General features: G+C 34.8%; 1 protein-coding gene across 1 annotated transcript in view; it reads left to right on the top strand.

Annotated features, from left to right (window-relative positions):
• The window catches only part of DNTT (DNA nucleotidylexotransferase), a 98,423-nt gene that overhangs the window by 41,833 nt on the left and 35,285 nt on the right, over positions 1-21,305 (top strand). The window contains exon 9 of the mRNA XM_068139627.1: positions 393-525. Coding sequence (XP_067995728.1) covers positions 393-525 — 133 coding nt within the window. The remainder of the gene's footprint in view (positions 1-392; positions 526-21,305) is intronic.

The following is a 21,305-nucleotide window of genomic DNA, read 5'->3' as shown; positions in this document are numbered from 1 at the left end:
CTTGTTGAAACAAAAGAACCATTTATATTAAGAAAATTAGATAACAAAAGACAAAGGCGAGGGAAGGAAAATGCTGTCTCTTGCTTGCAATCACTCACACCCAAGGCAGGGGACTGACTCTTGGAATGGTTAAAAGGACTGAAAAGACTCATGAAGAGGCTGGATCAAAATTTGTTTCCTCCCGCATGTCCTGAAACAAACCTGTAGTCCCAAGTTTAAGGTCATTAATTTCTTAATTCTTGCCTTTAGATAGAGTTTCCTTGTCCAGGGTATGAATTATGTGTTTTTTTGTCTTGGTGAGAGATAGCTATTTCATGTGGGTCTTGTGTAACACTATGTAGGTTTTGGTAGTTCCACAGAGTGATTGGCACTGTTTTGACTTTGATTTTCAGGGTTTCTCTACTATGAGGACCTTGTTAGCAGTGTATCTAAGGGAGAAGCGGATGCAGTAAGTTTGATTGTCAAGAACACTGTCTATGCGTTTCTACCAGATGCTTTAGTTACCATTACTGGTGGTTTCAGGAGGTGAGTGAAAACAAATGAGATCACTTGGCTGTTTTATTCAGGTTCACACAAAGTGATGGTGTCTTGGATAAATCAAAGAAGCCTAGTGGAAAAATATCAGAGTTTGTTTTCAGTGGCTGGTTTGGGGGTTTCGTTTGGTTTTTGGTTGGTTGGTTTTGTTGTTGGGGGTTTTGGTTGGTTGCTTTTTGGTGTGTGTTTGTTTTTATGTTTTTTCAAACAAGCCTATGACATTCACAGCTTCCCGTCTTTTGTTGCTATAGAATGATGGTTTGTCAGAACAGAACCTAAGAATAGCTTGCTGAGAAAACAATGTTTAGGTCACACACTGTACTTGAGCGTATTTTTTTTCCTCTTTTAGTGCATCTGAATTCCCAAGGCTGAGATTATTGTAAGGCTGTGCTTGAAAGAAAGGTAGAGTAAATTTAAGGCAGTCTTGGTGTTTTGTTTTTTGTTTTTAAGAGAACTTGGTCACACAAGATTGAAATGTGCTAAGGCAGAGTTTGTAGTGTTAGAAGTACCTTTTGCGGTAAATACTGACTAAACTTATTATACACTACCCTCTGTTATAAATAGGGTGATATCAGAATCTCTTAACTGGGTAAATTTTGTTCCTAAACATTTTGTGTCTTGCTCTATAAAACCAAACCCAAAAGTGTTGTTTGAGACATACACAATTAATTCTTTCAACACTTTAAGAGGATTTGTAAAGCCACACTATTGAGACTAGGAATTGTCTTCAGGAGTATCAGATCCCTTTCTCTGTACTCAGCCCCCATTATATCACCATTTATAGTACATATCCTGCTTATAAAAAAACCCCCTTTATTCTGCACCTGAAATCTCCAGCTATTTAGTTTGTTACTTTGTGAAACTTTGACTACATTTTTAATGAAAAAAATGTAGTTCCAAAATACTGAAATTATTCTCTTAGAATTCAAAATATGTGGTTTGATCACTCTTTTATGCAACTAAAATTGGTATGAGAGTGGGGAAAAAAGTTAATAATTAATGTAGTACATGTATACTATTATTGTGAGCCTAGATAAGCCTTGCATCAGTGCAAAATGAAGACTTTACATGATTTGTAATTGCTGCATGCATGGACAGTGAGTGTGATGCATGTATTTTATACCTTTTCTACCACCTTATGATATTTTATAATTATTCCTTCTGAGTCTCAAAATGTCTATAAAACAGTGTGGTCGATAACAAGCATTAGCCTCAATGCTATACATGAAATCTGACCAGAAGTATAAGAAAAAGACTGAGTTTTATATTTAGACCCTTGAATGTCATCATTCTGTGAGTCCTTGTTTAAGAGTTATGTGATGGCAGTTTGTTCACACTGATGCAAATCAGTCAGAGAGACTGTGTTAGTAACTTGTGTTCCACTTAGGACACTCAAAGAGTGGTGGATAGATTTGCTGCAGGTGTGATTGTATTGCTTTGATCTGAGAACTTAGTTACTATGTCCTTGGTAGGCCTTTATTTCTTAGAAAGTACTTAGGCATCCTGTTGGTATTATGATTTCAGTTTGACTTTCTCAAATGAGATTTACATAATCTTAGAACACTTGTTTGCTTCTCCAGTCTTTGCCTTAAAGTGAAATAGACTCAGGAGTCACTTCAGTTTAGATAAGTTTTCATACTGCAGTGCTTAAGAAGTTATCCAAACATCTTGGGTAATGCATCAAGTAAACTGACGAGTGTCTATACTGTGTTGTCTTGGCAGGAGGCTAATTCCTCCATCCTGCATCAGTCGTCAGAGAAGTTTTGTCTCAGATGCTCTTACTATTGACTTTTCTTCTAATGTTAACCTAATTGTAGATCACTATCTCCTTGCTTGAATTTTATATTATCTTTTAAAAATCAGGATCCAAGGCTCTGTATCATTTGAAGATAAGGATCGCTAATAGAAAAAACAAAGAAGAAAGGAAAGGACAGGGTCAATGTGTCTGTCAGGCAGCACTGCTCTGCTTTTGTATATTATTACAATTTGAACTTCCCTGTGTGCAGTGACATTTCCTACAAGGCAAAGGAATGTATAAAGGAATGACATGGGACAGAACTCTGGTCTTTCCTGTTGTATATCAAGAAAGTAATTTAAAGTTATCCCTATTTTCAGTCTCAGTGATAAAACAAAATTAAATAGCTGGGGCAAAGAAACATTTCAGGAGATTATAAGCTCACACACTGAAGAATAACTAATGTTATTGTCTCTCCTTCACTTCAGAAATGACACGTCTATAAGGCATCTGGAATCACAATTATCTAACTGTATTGACACATGCTCATAAATGAGAGAAATATTACACTTCCCAAGCTCTTTGCATATATTCAAGACTTCACCATTTATTTAACTAAGATAGTTATGTGGCCTCTAACTGAATTTTTTTAATAAATCCTGATAAAAATCTCTGACCTTTTCATATTGGATAATCTTAATAAAACTAATCCTTAACAGGCTTAAGAGGTTCTACAAGAGGGTTAGAACACCTGATGTGATACTAAACCTTTGTTAGGTTCTGTGAAATAAATCTATTTGAAGTCCTGTTACATGAATTGTTGCCTTTCTGCTCAGATCTAGGATTAAAATAGTGCCGGAATTCAAAATAATGTAAATAATTTAGCAAAACTTTTAGCTGAATTCTTAAACAAATATAGTTATTTCTATGGTTTTTGCTTGTTTGGGGTTTTCTGTTTTGGGGTGGTGGGTTTTTGTTGTTGTTGCTGTGTTCTTTTGTTGGTTTTTTTTTTGTTTGGTTTGTTTCTTTACCCCAAAACACAAACTATTATCTGGGAAGATGTAAGCTACACCCAGTTGCTCAAGTCCAAATATTGTAATTTCTGCTCACTCCTTTTACAAAAAGTAAATTTTTCACCTGCTGCTATTTAATTTTGTGAGGGAGGAATCTTCTATAAAGGAGCTGTGAGGCAAGCTGCTCATTGAACATTTGAGCTGACATAGTAGTTTGCACACACTCTGATTTAAGCAGATCCTAGAAGAATCTAGCAGTTTTTCTAGCAACAGACTGAAGAGCCTGTTTGGACATTGCTCATGGGCACATCTTTGCTTCTGTGCAGCTATAGTCCACTTTGGATGAAGCTTGTAACCCAGAGATGATCTGATGTAGTTGGTCTTAAAGCTTAGTAAGACAGCTTCACCTTCCTAAGCTCCCTAAATTTGACATTGAAGTATTGAGATGCTGTGAATATGAATATGCTGTGGCATGAGTTACAGGCAGTACAACTGGGAAAGAACATAGGACATCACTAGTTTCTGCATCTGATTTTCTGTAACTCATTAAAAAATACATTGAGAGAGAGAAAAAAAAATCATTATCACCCAAATTAATGGCTAGCCAAGTCAATTTAGAAGGTAATCTACTGGAGTAATTCAGACACTTCCTTTTATCATTAGAACTTTGATTATTTCTCCACTTGTTTCAGCTATTATTAGCCATGATGAATCATGAAGTAGAAGCTGATGACCAATTTGTCTGGGAGTCATGGACAGAAAGAATATTGCGTGAATCCTTGAAAGAGTTGAGGTCTTAGTACAACATATTCTTTCAAAACCTTGTTGATTCCAGGTTTTTTACATGATCTTCACTACTTAAAACATCACCATTTTGACAAGTTTGTTGGTTTATTAGAATGATGCTGTTTACTTATATATCACTCTTCACTCTTAGAGCTACTTCAAGTGATGGGTCCAGAGTGGAGACGGTAGTGCTGCTGACTTCTATGAAGCCAGAAGTTTTACACTGTATACGTAGAGCTAGAAACCCCATGGCTTAGTTTTACAATTTCCATGATAAATTGTCTTTTCATGGTGAATACTAGTAAGTAATGCAGAACTCTACAAATTGAATTTATACAGCAAGATATGAAATCCTGGATTATATTGTTTAAGAACTATTACAACAAATTCTTTTGCATTAACTCAGTCTTGCAAAATCAAGGCTTAGGGGAGACCTTATTACTGTGCACCACTCCATAAAGGGTGGCTACCAGAAGGATGGAAACTCCCTTTTTACAGGGAGTCATATGGAAAAGGCAAGGGGTAATGGGTATAAATTAGTTCTGGGAGATTCCAATTGGACTCCAGAAAAACAAACAAACAACTTTTCACAATGAGAACAGTTAGACATTGTAATAATATCCCAGGGTAATTACACTGGACAGTTTTAGGACTCTGTTTGACAGGGTGCTGGGCCATCTCATTTAAACTATACTATTACCTAGGAACGTTGGACCAGGTGATCCTTGGAGTCACATCCAACCTGGCATTCTGTGATGAAAACCAAAGTTTACAATTAACAGAAAAAACACAAGAATTTGTAGTAAAGATGCAACTATTTCTAGGATAATAACAAAACTAAAATCCACCAGGCTCTGACTGGTTTTAACCACAAATTGTACATACTTTTTCTATAACAAGTTATTTTGGAAGAGTGCATGAGGCAAAGCTGCCAGATGATCTTGGGCTGATACCTCCACAGATCAGTTTGACCATTATCAGAGGCAGAAAGGCCCTGCTACAGAAAACTCTGCTGGTAGATGTGGTAAGATAGAAAATTTTTCAGATAGCAACAGTAAAATAGAAGTGAATCAGAATAAGCCAATAACTTACTGAAGGCAGAAAATTTGTGTGTGTATGTGTATATAGTAACAATATTGATCTATGGAAAGATTTTATACATTTAAAGAACACAATGACAGCCAATAATGATATTCAAATAAATTTTTCCTTTTGCATTTTTTTTTTCTGATTTGCCCTTTAAAATCACTTTCAATCATTTTTGGTACATAAGGGTCATCCATTTATCAATTCTGGGTTTCTGAATTATATGGAAATATTTTTAGAATGCTTGCCACTGCATAAAATCAAAATGTTAATGGCTTCACTAAGTCAAATTAAATTTTAATGCCCATGGTTTAATTTTTCTTTTAGCCTGTTCACATCCTTTAAGTAGCATTAAATGTGATTCAGTTGTCTTCTAATATCACAGCTGACCTGAATAGCCTTTTCAATTAGCCTTTTAGATGAAGCAGATCTGATACATTTTAAATAAATAAAGACTCCTTTTTATTGTTTAAATGCTGATATTCACAGCTCATTTAATCCATTTATTGAGATGCAATGTCAAAAGAACAACAGTTACTTTGTGTGCAAAGCTGGTGAATTATGTGTAGAGATGAGATAAAATCACACCATCTTTGTTTTGTAAGTGAATGGAATTTAAGGAAGAGGAACTCAAAAAGATCTATTATAGATTTTAAGAAAGGTGCATGACTCAAAAATGAAGAAAATAGTTTACCAAGAAATTACACACTGATAACATTTTTGGAAATGGGGAGCTAGCAATCCAGGTTCCCCTCATAAATTTATTCTGACATCTTGCAAATAACCTAATCACTAAACAGGAGATGGATGTTGCATGCTTTTAAAAATCTGCTCATTCTATATTAATGTTATATGTTTTAGTTTAACCTTTTCATGGATTATTTTAGTGTTTACAATATAGTAAGGCTTTAACTTATAAAAGAAATTACTTATTAAAAATTATAGATAAGGTTAATTTAGCATACATAGCTTGTTCAAAAGTATCTTTGATGGTTCCATAAACTTGTTTGATGCTTGTTCTCTTCTTTTGATTATAGTATCTCAAAACCTTCACTATGTAACAGAGATGGCCTGCTGTGACCAAAGCTTCACTGTGTATGGTGTCAGGCATGGAGAAAGAGATTGCTGGGTTTGTTGCTCAACATGGGATACAACAAAAGCAATCTAGGGTGTCTGATGTTATGTAGAAGAACTAGGCTAAGGACAGGCTTTGGTTTAGCAAACTGCAAAAGAATGGCATTTTATTAGCTAGAGAAAATTTCAGCGTTGACTTCAGTTTTTCCGTTTTAGTTGCTTGTATGAGTATTAGTTGATAAGTCTACCCACAAGTAAGTTGCTATCTTAGGATATGAAGCACTGGCTCTGAAACTAATACTTTTCTATTAAGTTGGCTGGCTCACTAGGCTCACCTAAGTCAAAAAAGAAGCAGTAACAGTGGTTTGTGCAGTGGCGCTCTATAAAATAATACACCATTAGAATTCCAAAATGGTTAAACAGATTTTGCATTATTTACCCAATTTTTTAGGCAAGTTTTGTGAAATGGATGTTTCAAAAAGTTATAAAAGTGTTTCTAATCAACTATTTATTGTCCCAATATATCAATGAAATATACTTAATAACCTGTATTTTACTGACCATTTAAAAAAGGTTAGCAATAAAAGTTGTTATGATTTTTATTAAGCTAGGTTAACTGAAAGTACTCATTCAGCATTTTAGAATAATTAACATATGCAATACTGGTTACTACTAACATTATGAAAATCGTGTAGATTACTAAATTCCCGGAACAGGAATCTCTGAAATACATCATTCTTCTGATATACACATACACATTTTTTAAAATTGTCATAAAACACATGATAAAGGTCTTCTGCTTTTGCACAGGACACAGACATTGGTGCTGACACATATTGAATAGAGTACTATTTCATAAAAGAATAAATCACATCAGGTCCAATGGCCCCAGGCATTATCATACATACACTCCTGCTCCTGGGGAAGGGGGGCAGGTTGCATGATACAAAGCATGTACTAAAATTGATTTATCAGTATAATTTTATAAGCTGGAAAATCTCCTGCCTACACTAAGGGTGAACTATTGCTCTTTGAATGTTTTGGTAATTTGGGAGTAGATTAGTATGACATGTCATGGGGGAATAAAAGCTGTTCTGGTTAAAAGGAAGCTGTACAAATAATTGGTACCTAACATTAACATGTACAGAGATGTATTCACAGACTGAATGAGCTTCATTTTCAAGATCTGTAGAGAGAATGACAAGTAATTCTTTACAACAATATCTCAGGCAAGATCAATGATGATGGCATTAGTACTATTCTGCAGCAGAGCCATGTTATATGTGCTGCAGTTAATTTGAAGTGCTAACAATAAGGCTCATGCAGTCTGCAGACTCATTCTTTTTCATGCTACTGATATTAGATACATTATGTATCTAATGATAAAGAGAGAATACAAATATGCAATTTTCAATAGGTTTTGAATTTTATTACATGCTTCACTATGTGTAAGAAAGGCTGAATTTAGAGAAGATTTTATGAGCTCTTTTAGGATTTTTATTATAGTGGCTTTTCTCTAATGTTTGGGCCATTTTCTGGTTTTTGTCCTTTTGTGTGTGTGTTTTGTTATTTTCAAAACACTAGAGGACAGAAGAATATATATATTAGTATTTGAGACAAGGTTTGATAAAAGGGGATGTTGACAATGTGAATATTTAAAGCCAAAACAAATAAATGGTATTTTAGATGAGGTCCACACCCAGAAGTTAAGATAGTGAATGAAGTAGGTCAGACATTTATGGTTAGTTGGAAAATACCTGCCAAAATATTTACAACTTTTGTTTGTTTTCTGTGAAAATTCCTCATTGAAGAAATGGACAGAAATGTCATTCTGTTGTCTGGTAGGACTCAAGAAATTGAAATGCTGAGAAACCTAAATGATAACTTGAATTAAAACATTTATTTTTGTTCCTCATTTATATTTAACTGCCCATGCAAATACATCTATTTTCTTTCATTGTTCTGATGAACTCTCCTAAATACTCTTTGTAAACAATAAGTTGAATAGTGAGGGAGAATAAACTATCAATGATAATTATCACTCAGATTTTGTAGCAAATATTTTCCAGTCATTATTGATATATTAATTTTGATGGTTCTGGGATTTTTGTCCGTTTACATAGATATTTTGTGGAAGTGTCATATTTTGAAGTACTGTTCTGAAAAGTCACAATAATCAGGATCTCTCTCATAAATATTTGACATGAAGATAGATAATATGCTTTGATTTCTAGAATGTTTAACCAGTGAATTTAAACAGGCTAATTTTAATACTCAGGCCAGGAAGTGAGGTTGAAGTAGGATATTTAAAATACAGTACTTGAAAATTATTTGCTTTAAATGGTTGAGCACTCACAAATAAATAGCATCGTATAAAGGTTTGGTTTGGAAGCAATGTCCAAAGGTCCTCTAGTCAAACTCCCCTGCAGTGAGCAGGGACATCCTCCATTAGATCAGGTTGCCCAGAACCTTGTTGAGCTTGACCTTGAATATCTCCAAGGATATCTCCTCAACTACCTCCCTGGGCAACCTGTTTCAGTGAACTACCTTCATGGTAAAGGACTTCCTCCTAATGTCCAACCTAAGTCTACTGTTCTCTACTATAAAAACATTTCCCCTTGTCCTGTCACTACAGGCCTTTTTAAGCCTTCTTTAAGACCCCTTAAGGTATTGAAAGGCTGCTATTAGGTCTCCCTGCTATAGAGTGAGATATATTTCTGTTCGTACATAAAACCGGTAAGTAAAATTTTTCTACAAATTATAGAGGTCTGTTAAGCGAGTGGAATATGTTCAAGGAAAGCTGGAACAGCACTATAAAAAGAAAAAGAGATAGGAGATTTCTGATAAAAGAAAAGAAAAACAGAAAGAACAGGAGGTCACATCAAAGACATATAGCGTTGATGAGATGTGGCTTCAGAGTTCATTACGTAATTCTCTCTTAGATTTAATCTATAAAATAGTTTCATTTATGATCACCTGCTGCACTAAAGGAAGGAAGGAAGGAAATTGAGAGAGATCCTAACACTGTCTTTGTAACACTGAAACCTGCAGAAGAAAGTGGTGTTCCTGTCTAAAGGGAAATGAAAACTGCATAAAGGTAAATGGAAACAAGACCTTGCCAGCAATGTCAGACTGTTCCTAGTAGTAAAGTCATCTATAAGGTATCATTAATGGACTATGGATAAGGCCTAATTATGATTAAGAGATTTAATTAATGTGTTAAGAATAATGCCAGTGTTGCCCAGACAGATTTCTGCCAGCTCTCTGTCAGATGCATTGGATGTGCCAGAAAATGAGTATCTGCTTCTTATTTAGTTTCAGACAATTGTACTTCTGCGTCCCCTTACTTTTGACCTCTGATGTCTGTCCCTAAAGAATTCAGGATATAAGCAGAAAGAACTAATTAAATTTTGTCTTGTTTGCAGTTTTTCTTGAGTGCTCTCCACTGAGAGCTTTCTGTTGCCTCAGATCTTTTAACATATTTCTTAATTTTGTTTGTTAGTATGCTTTACTCATTAGTGTTTCAGGGCATCTACATCAGAGATTAAGTTGTGAAAGTTTTGCTCCCTATTAGTGAGCTGCTACTAAGATGAACAATATTATTCTGTGGATCACTATTTGAAAAAGGGTTTACAGTCTCAGTTGTCAGGCGGTTAAGGGTTTGTGGGATAAAATGCCTGTTGTTTAGAATCAAGAGACTAAAAACCAATTCTAACTAGAATATGTAGTGTATTACATCACTTTTACCACGGTTTCATTCCTAGAAAGCTGCATTTAAAGCCAGTTATTTATAAAAAAATTTACTCATTGCTGATTTTGCTCCTCAGCAGAAGTCAGTTTTTTTACAGGCTAGTTACTTGCTGTAAAGATGGTTGTCATTACAAGCGAATAATAACTTTTTTTCTGGCAGATAATCCTGAGAAGGGCTGCAAGCACTGGCTACCTTGTATTATGTTTAGAGCTAGGGAGTATGTTTAGCATGGATCCCTGTGTGTAAAAGTAGCCATAACATTTTAGTTGTGACATGATCATGATAGTTGTGCGGGGTCATGATAATGAGGTGGTAATGGTTGGCTAAATGTTTTATTATGATATGAATCAGATAGGATACTTTCTTCATGTCAAATAACAAGGAAAAGAGTAAAAGAGTGAAAAATAAGTGTCTACATTTATCCTGTATCTGGGACTAAGCTATAGCTGTTGCCTATGACTCTGTTCCAGAGAAACTAGGACAATAAGTCTTGTAGGAAATGCAATTACAAGATACAGTGAGAGATAGCCCTTTTTAGTTGCTTTCAATTTAGGAATGATGGAATTATGGATTTTTGCTGTGCTGTGGGAGAGTTGGGTGGAAATGTTTCAGGCAATCTTCTTGAAGAATGAGAAATCAGCATTAAATATAGAGCAGCAAAAGCTGATAAAACTTCCAAGTGTTACCATCAGCTATGATAGCTGTTCTATGATACTACTAGGGGCTATATTGGAGAACAAAAAACCCCAATTATTAAATAATTACAGATTGCTGCTTCAAATATATGAGTTTATAAACTCACATTAGTTCATAAACTAATAACCTTACACTGATTCTGTGATTAATGATCAAAGACTGTAGAAAATTTTCCTTTTATCTTGACATATTTTACATCTAGACAAAGTTCTAGTGGGCAAACACAGCACCCACTCCTGGTTGTTCTATCCTGTTGTGAAGTTATTGTGTTGCACCTATTTTGTCTGTGTTAGCGATAATATTCTCATTGAACATTGTTATGAAATGTCTTGATATTAGTAATATAGGAGGCATTTGTACCACTACCATACTGTAGTGGTCCGCATCCAGACTTAGTAAATGTAAATCATACGTTCACCATGCAAATATTGTGCATGAAAGGTGAACATCTTGGTACATGCTAGCTAAAAGGTAGGTGGGAGCCTTGGCATTGACTTCAGCTGAATTGTGACAAAATAGAAGGATGTTTTAATTGCACCATGAATTTGAGCTGACAAGAAATAGTGACTCAGGAAATGTACATTTCACCTAAGGAAATAAAGTTATGCAGCCACAATGATGTTGCCCTTAAAATGCCCCTCTATCTGACATCACAAAACAATGCAGGTTGAAAAAGTTGAGGTTATATTCAGAAAGAAATCAGGACATGGGTTTAGAGAAATATGACATAATGGAGTCTTTAAGAGACTCTCTGAAAATATCTGTCTAGAGCCTTACAATATCTGGATCAGGAAAAAAGAGGGCAGAGAGAAGACTGAAAAGTCTCATTGCTGTTGGTTAATAACAATCAGCAAAGTTTTCAATGTAGGATTAAGACAAATAAGCCAAGTTCATGAGTTCCTTGGTCTGATGGAGGATTGTGTCTTGAAGCACAGCAAGGAAATTTTATAAAGGAGGTTAACAAGATTTCACTATGGAGAGATTTACTTCTGGTAGAAGGTAGATTTAATGACAGGCTTGTCCACACTTTAAAAGGCTTTTCTGGTATGCTTATATCCATAGAATACATTGGCAACCTTTCCTGTAGAGATGCAGTGTTCCTTTTCCAATACAGTTTAAATTATTTTCTCAAATGGAATAACCTATATTGGCCCAAAGTGTATAACTGTTTCACCTCCAGGGAACTGCTTGCTGACAAAATACAACTGTCTTGGCAAAACACTGATGCAGACCAAGCAGAGAAGTTTTGAATTTCAATTTATGTATGGAAAGTGGTTGCAAAACAGGCATAGTTGTATCCTAACACTATCCCATAATTCTGGTGTAAAGTATGTTCATTTAAATACTAAATATGATTTTCTCTGTCAAAGTCTAGTTTTCTTACTGTATCTCATAGATTAATAGTAAAGTCCTTCTTCCTTAGACAAAATTAGTATATTACACAATTCAAATTAGGTCTCAAAAGAGAACAATTCCAATTTTTCTAGATCATGCTTCTATAAAGTTCCCAACTTGCAGTAGGGGTAGGCAAATATAGTTATGGAAAACCCATATGTCAGCCCAGTCCTGGGAAGATTTATCAGTTCTCTCTAAAAATGTGAGTGAGCAATGTCGTTAAGGCTAATCAGACTGTGCATAATTTTTTTCAGAATGACTTGAAGAAATCTTTAGAATCCTGATAGAAAGATTAGACTCAAACTCAACATTCTGCAGATGTTTAATTTGAAATTAGTATATCTTATATTCCATTACATGAAACAGAGTAATAAAATATCTTAAAGGAATCATAACTAAATTTGAATTACACAAGGAAACACCAGAAAGTTCAACTTCATGAATCATCTTCTCATGTCTTTGTGGCTAGCCTAAGCGTATGAACAATTAAACAATTAGGTGCATTCCACCTCACCAGATCAAGCAAAAGTTTCAATCTTATTCTTGTATTTGTGTGTTGTTTTTTTTTCTTTTATTTTCTTTCCTTTTTTTTTTTTTTTGGATGCAAGCAATCTATTTCTCAGTTCAAGGAATTTTAATAGAAAAGCTGTCATGTTTATAAAAGTTCCAGTACAGAAAGCAAATAGAAATCTTTATTTTTATGGTAGGTTGAATCTACCAATTGTCGCTTCACTGCCAAGTAAGTGAAACCCAGGGTAATATCATTCAGAGATTTTGAGAATGTATGTTTCCTTCCTTGCATGAACATTAATATTGTATTTTAAATTGTTTAAAGTGAATGTTTTGATTTTTGGGGAATGCCAAAGTGGATGTGCATGGAAAAAGAACATTTTGATGGAAGTATTTGTGAAAGGGATATGACAAAAAGGCAATCCATTTGAAACTCTCCAGAGAATTAGCTAGAGAGAATTAAAATGGACTGGGATTGAACGAACATATTCAATCTACAGCCATAAAGATTCAGTATATATTCAGTATTCAGTATTCCTAAGGTTGGAAGGGACCTCAAAGATCATCGAGTCCAACCTGTAACCACAGACCTCAGGACTAGAGTAGGGAGGACACTACTGCCCACTGCAGGCTTGAACTCACAACCTTCCCATTAAGGGTCTGATGCGCTACCAACTGAGCCACATCCCAGTAAACAATACAGCAAAAGTTGTTTCTGCAAAATTATTTGCTAATTTTGTTATAGTATCAGTATAGAAACGTTACTATTTTTTCTTTCAAAATAAAATATCACACCTTAAATATTATATATTAATGATAACCAAACAATTCTCTCTTAAACATTAAAAATCTTAATTAGTAGCTAGAAACTACTTCAGTTGCAAAATCATTTTTCTAGTTAAAAAGTGGGATAAATAGCTTCATAAAAACATTTTTTAAAACATACAGCTTTCATAATTAATTATGCAGACTGTTGCCTATTTATTTCAGTAAATAATTTGAACATAGCTGACCTTTCTGTTTTCTCTGCTGCATTATTAATGATGTCGAAGAGATCACTAGGTTATTGTTCTAGCTGCATAAATTTGCTTATCTGAGTTTTTGGTCTACAACTAATGCTCTTTGATACATGGCACCTGTGTAGATTATGTACCAGATGAGATGGGGAAAAAAAGCTAGATAACTTTCTGACTTAAAAATTCAGAAGGCCACTGTAATTCTACCATTTAGTTCCAGCTTTAGGCATTTGGAGTACATGTATTATCTACAACCAGATCATGATTATCTAAATACCTCATGATGGTAAGCTTCATTTTCTGCTCAAGCACAACAGAAGGTGAGCACAGCACCTGAATTTATCTTGGATCAGAGCAATATCCGTATATGATGATTAATCTAGATCTCAAAGGGTCCAGCACTCTTCTAGTTTGTGGTAGCATATCCTGAAAAGTATCAGTCATCAACTACCTCCAAAGAAGTCAGATGGAAGTCTTAAAAACCTTAACCTCCTTTCATCATGCTGTTGGGTAGATGGAGAAGGAGAGGGCTTTTTATTTTTTAGTTTTTACTTTCTCTTATTTCTTCAATGTTCATCATACTCTCTGAGAGTTCACTTAAACATCCTGCATTTTTGAGTGTACTGGTCTCTTAGATCTATTCTTAAGTAGAGGTAGTTGAATTACCTCATTTCAGTTTGCATAATTCTAAAGTCTTTGTTAAGACTTCAAATTATGCCAAAAGAGACTAGATGGATGCCTGAGCAGGCCTAATCTAAGATGCTGGCTCTTAGAAGTAATAAAAATGTACCCTCTCTCCGGTCAAACCTGATTCTTCAGTATTTGCTACAATCTGGAAGATGCTCTTTTTCCCCCTGAAGATTACAAAATAATGAAGACTTTTAAATTTCTCATAGCCAAAGATACTGTGCTACTGTCATACAGATTGTTTCTTATCAGTAAGAATACTTGCTCTGTGTTATTATAGAATAGACTGACAGTAGGGTTTACACATGTGAAAGTCTATAGATGTCTTCAGACCATGGTATCATCTGCATACTCTTACATTTCAGCTGAATATATGAGATCTCAAATCCACATCAATGCTCACTGAAGTGTATCTTTTTTCAGTATGGAAGAGGTTTTACTTTGCAATTGATTGGCACTTGGCAAAAATTTATGCAGGAAGTTTCTATGATGTAATTTGAAATGCTTGATTGGAATGGAGTGTAATTTAAAAGATTTGCCAAGGCAGCAAAAGCAAAACTTCAGCAATGTATTTTGTGACTTTAAATAAAACTGTGACAGATTGGTACGGTACATTTCATGAGCTTTAAAAGCTTGAAATTATATGGACAGCTTCCAGGTACAGTTACATTATTTACATGAAACTGAGACAGCACTCTCAGTGATTCAAAGCTTAAGCATAGTTTGTTTTGGTTGGTGGAATAGTGAATTTACTTCAAATACAAAATTCAGATAGCCTAGAGCTGTTAAAAGTAAAAAGTCTTCCTGTGTGCACACTGAAAAAGAGATAAATATTCAGCATCGGAGTATAATTGGTGACAGCCACATTCAAACATTTATGTCACAGAAAGCTAGAAGAAAATAATGCACAACTATTAAAATACATAAAGATAGCCATACTTTCTAATTAAGAAGTAGGTGACTAAAGTCTTACATGGCCCTTATCCTGTTTTGCTGTCTTGGTAGAAGTCAGGTTTGCAGAAGACTAGTTTTATAAACAATTTTAATAATGTGTAATAAATTTAGTCAAAATTCAATTTTGTAACTGTTTTTCACAGATTTTGATTACTTTCTTTTTTAACAGCTCTGAAGGTGAGTTAGGATTGGTTGAAGCAAAACAATTTCAGCATGTGAGCAATAGGCAACCCTCAAGATAATACAAAAATAGGTCAGTTAGGTTGTTTGCAATTTTTGTATTTGGGGAATAATATATTCTGGTCAATTGGTTTCAGTCAGATCTTCAAAATTTTGACAGCTATTAAATCTTTCATAATGTTTCACATACAATGGTTTCCTGAGATACCCATGTATGAAAGAATCCTCATGTAGATTTATTTTAAACTGACTATGCTTCGAAATAACCACATGGCTAAAAGTCCACAGAAGCTAATACATAAACACAGCATTCACCATTCATTCCTTTCACAAGGCAAGGAAATACATCAAGGTTTTGCATCACATTTTTTTTGTTTAGCCCAGTAAATATTTTTAATGTAGATAATCTAAGGGAGCTTTACAAGATCAGTGGATAACTTAAATGACCTCCAGTAAATTTAAAGTTAATCTGAATAACCATTTTCTGATTTGTCTTTTCTTATTGCATTGAAGTGACATCAAACACCTGTTAAAGCAAAAGCTGAAAAAAGGTATCAGCATGACATGAAGGGAAGTACCCACATGCCTTATAGTCTGAGAAACATTGTGTGGTTTTATTTTGGGTCATAAAAGATAGATAGAGTCAAGCATAGCATGACATACTCTTGGTCTTTGAAAGCACGCTTAGTGAGAGACAGTGCATGGCATGCATTACTGTACCTTTGAGTTAATGCAGACACTGAGGGTGAAATTAGGTTTTAAGTAAGATTTAAGATAGTTCTCCTCATTTCAGTGATTTTCACCCTCAGAGCATAACTCACAGAAATATCCAAAGATTTGATCGCTTCTGCTGTGGCAGGTGGCACTTTATCCTGTCTTGGTACAAGAAAGACCATTTTAGTAATGCATTCTCTGCGTTATTAGGTTGTTCCTTCAGTCTACTCGAGCAGCAGCTACTGATGCAGCATAGTAGTGATATCCTGCTGAGTAAAAAAAACCCAAATGTGCTTGTTTTGTGTATCCAATGTTATAGCTATATTCCCTTATGCCATATAAGTCTGTGCTCCTAAAGGGAAGGGAATTACTCCATTGCTACTTCATAACAGAGTTGGATTAACTTCAAAAATAAAATAAATAGCTTCCACAGCTATGGAAAACCAGCAAATTAGAATTAGTGCTACACTGGGCAAGAAATGTAACATTTCAATGAAGTGTCCTGCTTTAATCACCTTTTCCAGACAAGACACCTGTGAATCTTTGCCAAATAACTATGTAGTTCAGCTGGGGTTGAATTATGTTGAATTATATGGCTGGTGAAGAAGCTGCTGTATGCTATCTTGGGCAATGCAGACTTTTGTAGAAACCTGATCTATAGCTGTCAAGGAGAGCAGTGGCTTGGTTTTCACTATGTTTTCAGGGAGAGTCTAATCTAAAATTATTTTATTCTTTAATCAGTGGGAAAAGTAATACTGCAGACAAAGCTACAACAGCAATTTTTTTGGTGTTGTGGGGGTTTTTGTTTTGTGTTTGTTGTTTTTTCTCCCCACAAATTGCTTCAAAATGAGCCAGAGTATGTCTCAGAACTGAATGGTATCTTTTCAAATACATAATGAATTCAGTTTTAATTTTAATTGTCTTTGCTGGTGGCAAAATTTATTTCAGTTAATTTGATTATTGTTATTTCAGACATTAATCAGCATCCTATTAAACCATCTCACAGACATTAATTATGGCCCAAAATACCCTGTGATGTATGATCAGGGAAGAAATAATCCTCAAGAGACAGGAGTTCCAGAATTTCACGTGACATAGTTTGAATTTAGATTTCCAAAAATATTCAGCTCTCAATTTTAATCAACTTGTAGGAGGCAAGTCCAGTGGGTGACTGAAATGTGAGGCATTAAAACAATGAGTCTAGCTACAAAACATTTGTGCAACTGTTTTTCCCTCAGTGGCACTTTTACCTCTTAACAGACATTTTATAGTACATTACCTCCTATATACTATTAGAAAGAAAAGAGAAATAATTTTGACAGGGACTTGGAACTACTATAGTCAAGCTGCCTTCAAAGATAATTAGGATCTCATTCAAATAAAAACCCAGGAGAGCAGGAGCTATCTCAAGAAGCCAGATATTCCCATACCCATATGTACCTTCCACAGAACTCTGATCACATCTTGCTTTATTGTTTTCCTCATTACTTCAGCTGTGTTACTTTATTTTTGAAGAGCAGGGACTCACTGCTTATATGGACTGTTCTGGGATTTATTCACTCAGGGTGAAATAACAAATGACACCTGCCATATTTACCTGCAGTATAAGGTAGGGAGGATCCTTCTTGGTTATTAATGGGCAAAATGGTTATAATGGGCAAAATTATGATCTCCTATTTGTAATCATCCAACCCAATAAGCTCCACAGTTCTCTTTTCTAATTTACCATCCCAGTCCTCAATTTTCAATTCTGAAAACAGGCTGACCTATAAATCCCAAAGCAACGACCTTTGGGAAGCTTAGTATGTCTTCATGTGATAAATGGTATAGATGATCTTTCTGTCTATCTAATTTAACAAACTATAAAATGGTATCTTACCTCTGGCATCCTCATCAATCTTATATCCTTGTCATGTTTAAAGTGGAGGTATGAAGATCATGCACCTAGAGAGCATGTGAAGCTAGTGGTAGAGTTTGGCGTGCTTCAGCGTCCCTAGTTTATTCTGGCTCTTTCACTCTCCCTTCGCTATAAAGTAATCATTACACAGTGCCAGTGGGCTTGTGAACAGTTATTTTTTCCATTCTGCTGTCTCTGCTTTCTCTGTCTCTGTTTTTGAATTGTTAACTTCAGCTGAGCTGCTTTTGCAGTTCAATGAGCATTTGTGTTCTTGCTACCTACTCTGTATGTATGTGAACCACCATTGCATTGACACTGCTGAATCTAAATGTTTTGAAATGTGGAACAGACTTGAATACTAAAGTAAGCTGCTGAGCTAAAGCTGATAGTGACTTGAAGAGCTTATGTGTGGTGTTTAGCTGGCCATTTGTGATAGCAATGATCTGGTGTAGTATTACACTGCTATTTAGGCTTTTAATACTCTCTGCAGTATTGGTCAGAATATGAACTTGAGAGTTTCTGAGGAAAAAACTTCAAACAAATGTTACAGCACATTATTAGAATTTTGAAGATCTTTTCTGTCACAAGCAAGATTTGATTTTTCTTTAAGCCATTTCATAGTTCTTATTGCAAGTGAAATAAGAATGTTGCAAATGTTATAATTTCTTTCATTCAACAAAATCTTTCAGCATGAAATCACTGTTGTAGAAATGATTGCACAGATACGGTTCTGTGTATTTCCTTGTAAAGTGCCATGTTCAAAGTGTACAAATTATATATCTAGCAAAGATCTATGTCCTTGAGTCAGTAACGCCACGTACTCTAGGTCCAGATTTCAGACCTGAAAAAAGGTCAGAAGAACATATGCTGAAATAATTTCTAATTAAATTCTGAATTCAGTAAATTCACTCAGGCAAAATATTCGTGGTCTATTTTGCATATATATTTTATTAAATTACTAGTAATTTAAATATGGAATAAAGTTTTGAAAATCTGTAACATTACAGCCAAGAAATATCCTTGGCTGACCAAAATCTATGACTACTAGTGAGATTTTTGTTCCGTTTTGTTCTATTCTGTTCTATTCTATTCTTTTCTATTTCTATTGTTGTTCTATTTCTATTTCTATTATTTTTCTCCTCTGGCTGTTAACAGTCCAGAATGTTGCCTTCTATGTAGTAGTTGTAACACTGTCACGTTCCAGTACTTCCAGATTTTTTTTCTCTTTGTAATGCTGTTTATACAAGAAAAAGATGTAGTTCTTCATACTTTGAGTGACAGTAGCTCTGAATTATTTAGTATCTAGTTGTAAGCAATTGTCCATCTCTGTTCAAGGTCTCAGCAAAGACTGCTTAACAGGGAAATCCACAAGCATGCAGACTAGCTGGGATTTGAAATAAAAATTTATGTTACGCTTCTGAGAAGGCATATGCTGGTGGGAGACAGGTAGCAGAGATACCTTAATCAGCACTGAGTTTATTAGAGACAGAATTAGCATGAAATTTCTCTTTGGTCAAACTCAACTGATGTTAAATAATAGTTCTATATTGCCAATACACTGGAGATAAATCAGGCCCAGTGTAGAGGATACTTCCCTATAGACCATGTGTGTGCGTATAGATCTGTGTGTGCACGTTTGATTATAGCTGTAATTATGTTTCACTGTGTATGCACACTCGGGGCTACTAGAGTTTTCCCTTAGGAACATGCATTTTATGGTACTTATAAATTATTTGTTTGCTACATCTAAAAGGAGAGATTCTGCTATTTATCCAAGCTTTCTCTTTGCTGCTTAAACAAAAGTTCATTGTGCTATGTCATAATTCGTCCATTCCTTCCGCTATGTGTAATCTTCTGCAACGTTTAATCCTTTTTCCATTGCCACACAATCATCACTTCAGCAATTGCATTTGGTTTTCCTAGAGGTTTATGTTTATTGCTCATCTATATTCAAGGAATATTCAAATGGCCTCACATATTTTCAAATCACTTGGGGATTTCTGTCTAGAAACTGTCCCCTCTGCGTTTTCCCAAAGAATGCAGAGAAGATGATGTTTAATTTAACATGTAATTAATTCTCATATTTCTTTTCACACACAAAAAAATAAAAGGATGTGTAATTTATTTATTTTTTTATATCAGCTTTCAGCATTTTAGGTTGTTATACAAATGAACTTTAGCTGGATTTCTTTTAATCTGAACCCTTTGGAAGGAAGGGTTATATCCTCTGATATTTTGTGTATACTTTCCACATGCTATTGAACGCCTACTCCTTGTAGTTCCTAGTTTCCTAGCTTTCTGTATCTAAATGAGAATACACAACAAAATGGTCAGGCAAGTGAGAGTTTAAAAATCTTACCAGTTTTATGGTGAATATTGGTTGCATAGCAATTCCTAATGGCCTGATTCTTTTCACTGTCTTTCCTGCTATCAGTCACTCTCAAAGCTATTTCACAGCTCTGGGTTTTTTCTTAGTCAATGTAAAGACTGCAAATTATATGGGTAAAACATCTATTAACATTTCTTAAAACCCTTTCAAACTTCCAAATCAGAGTATTAATAGCATAAATGTACTGTTTTAGTAAATACAATCCAGTTGATTTCATATGCCTTTCTCCCACAGTTTCAACAGGAATAAAAAGTTCAGTCAAATAGAAAGAAGCCTGAAATGCCTATGCTAGATATTTTTCTGTTCTTCATTATTTGCATCCACTTCATCATGTTATATTTTGGGGCTGTCAAATAGGCGTATGCTTAAAGATTTATAATGCAATTAATTATAGGCAATTAATTTTGTTTCATTTCAGGAACCCCATATAAATTTTTATTTCATTATTCAATATAACTGATCAGATGTTAGAAATGAGCACCTGTTAGTTAGTAGTCTTCCAGGTTCTTAAATATATAAGCTTGACTTCATACAAGTGATTAATGCCTCTAGTATCAGTGGTGGCATTTTCATGTGTAAAATTTAGTATGCTTGTGTGAACACTGAAGCATTTAGCACATGTACAATCTCATCCAGCACTTTAAGTCTATCATTATGCAATGAGAATTTTATCTGAATAAAAAAATAGACTGGCTTTGCTTAATAAGTGGAGACTTGGCTATGCTGTGTCTGTTATAAAATGAAAAAAAAAAAAAAATCAACAAACTTTGGAAATTTTCCATATTTTTTTTTTTTTTTTTGGGGGGGGGTTTGTTTTGTTTGGGTTTGCTTTGCTTTCTTTTTGAGAAACAGATATACAAGTTGCCCAGTCTGTCTCCAGTCCAGGCT

The sequence above is a fragment of the Melanerpes formicivorus genome, unplaced genomic scaffold (assembly GCF_026170545.1).
Source record: "Melanerpes formicivorus ecotype bairdi unplaced genomic scaffold, bMelFor1.0.p_v2 SCAF_6, whole genome shotgun sequence".
Classification (NCBI taxonomy): Eukaryota; Metazoa; Chordata; class Aves; order Piciformes; family Picidae; genus Melanerpes; species Melanerpes formicivorus.
The sequence above is the reverse complement of the archived record's forward strand: the minus strand, read 5'-3'. Positions and strand labels throughout refer to the sequence as shown.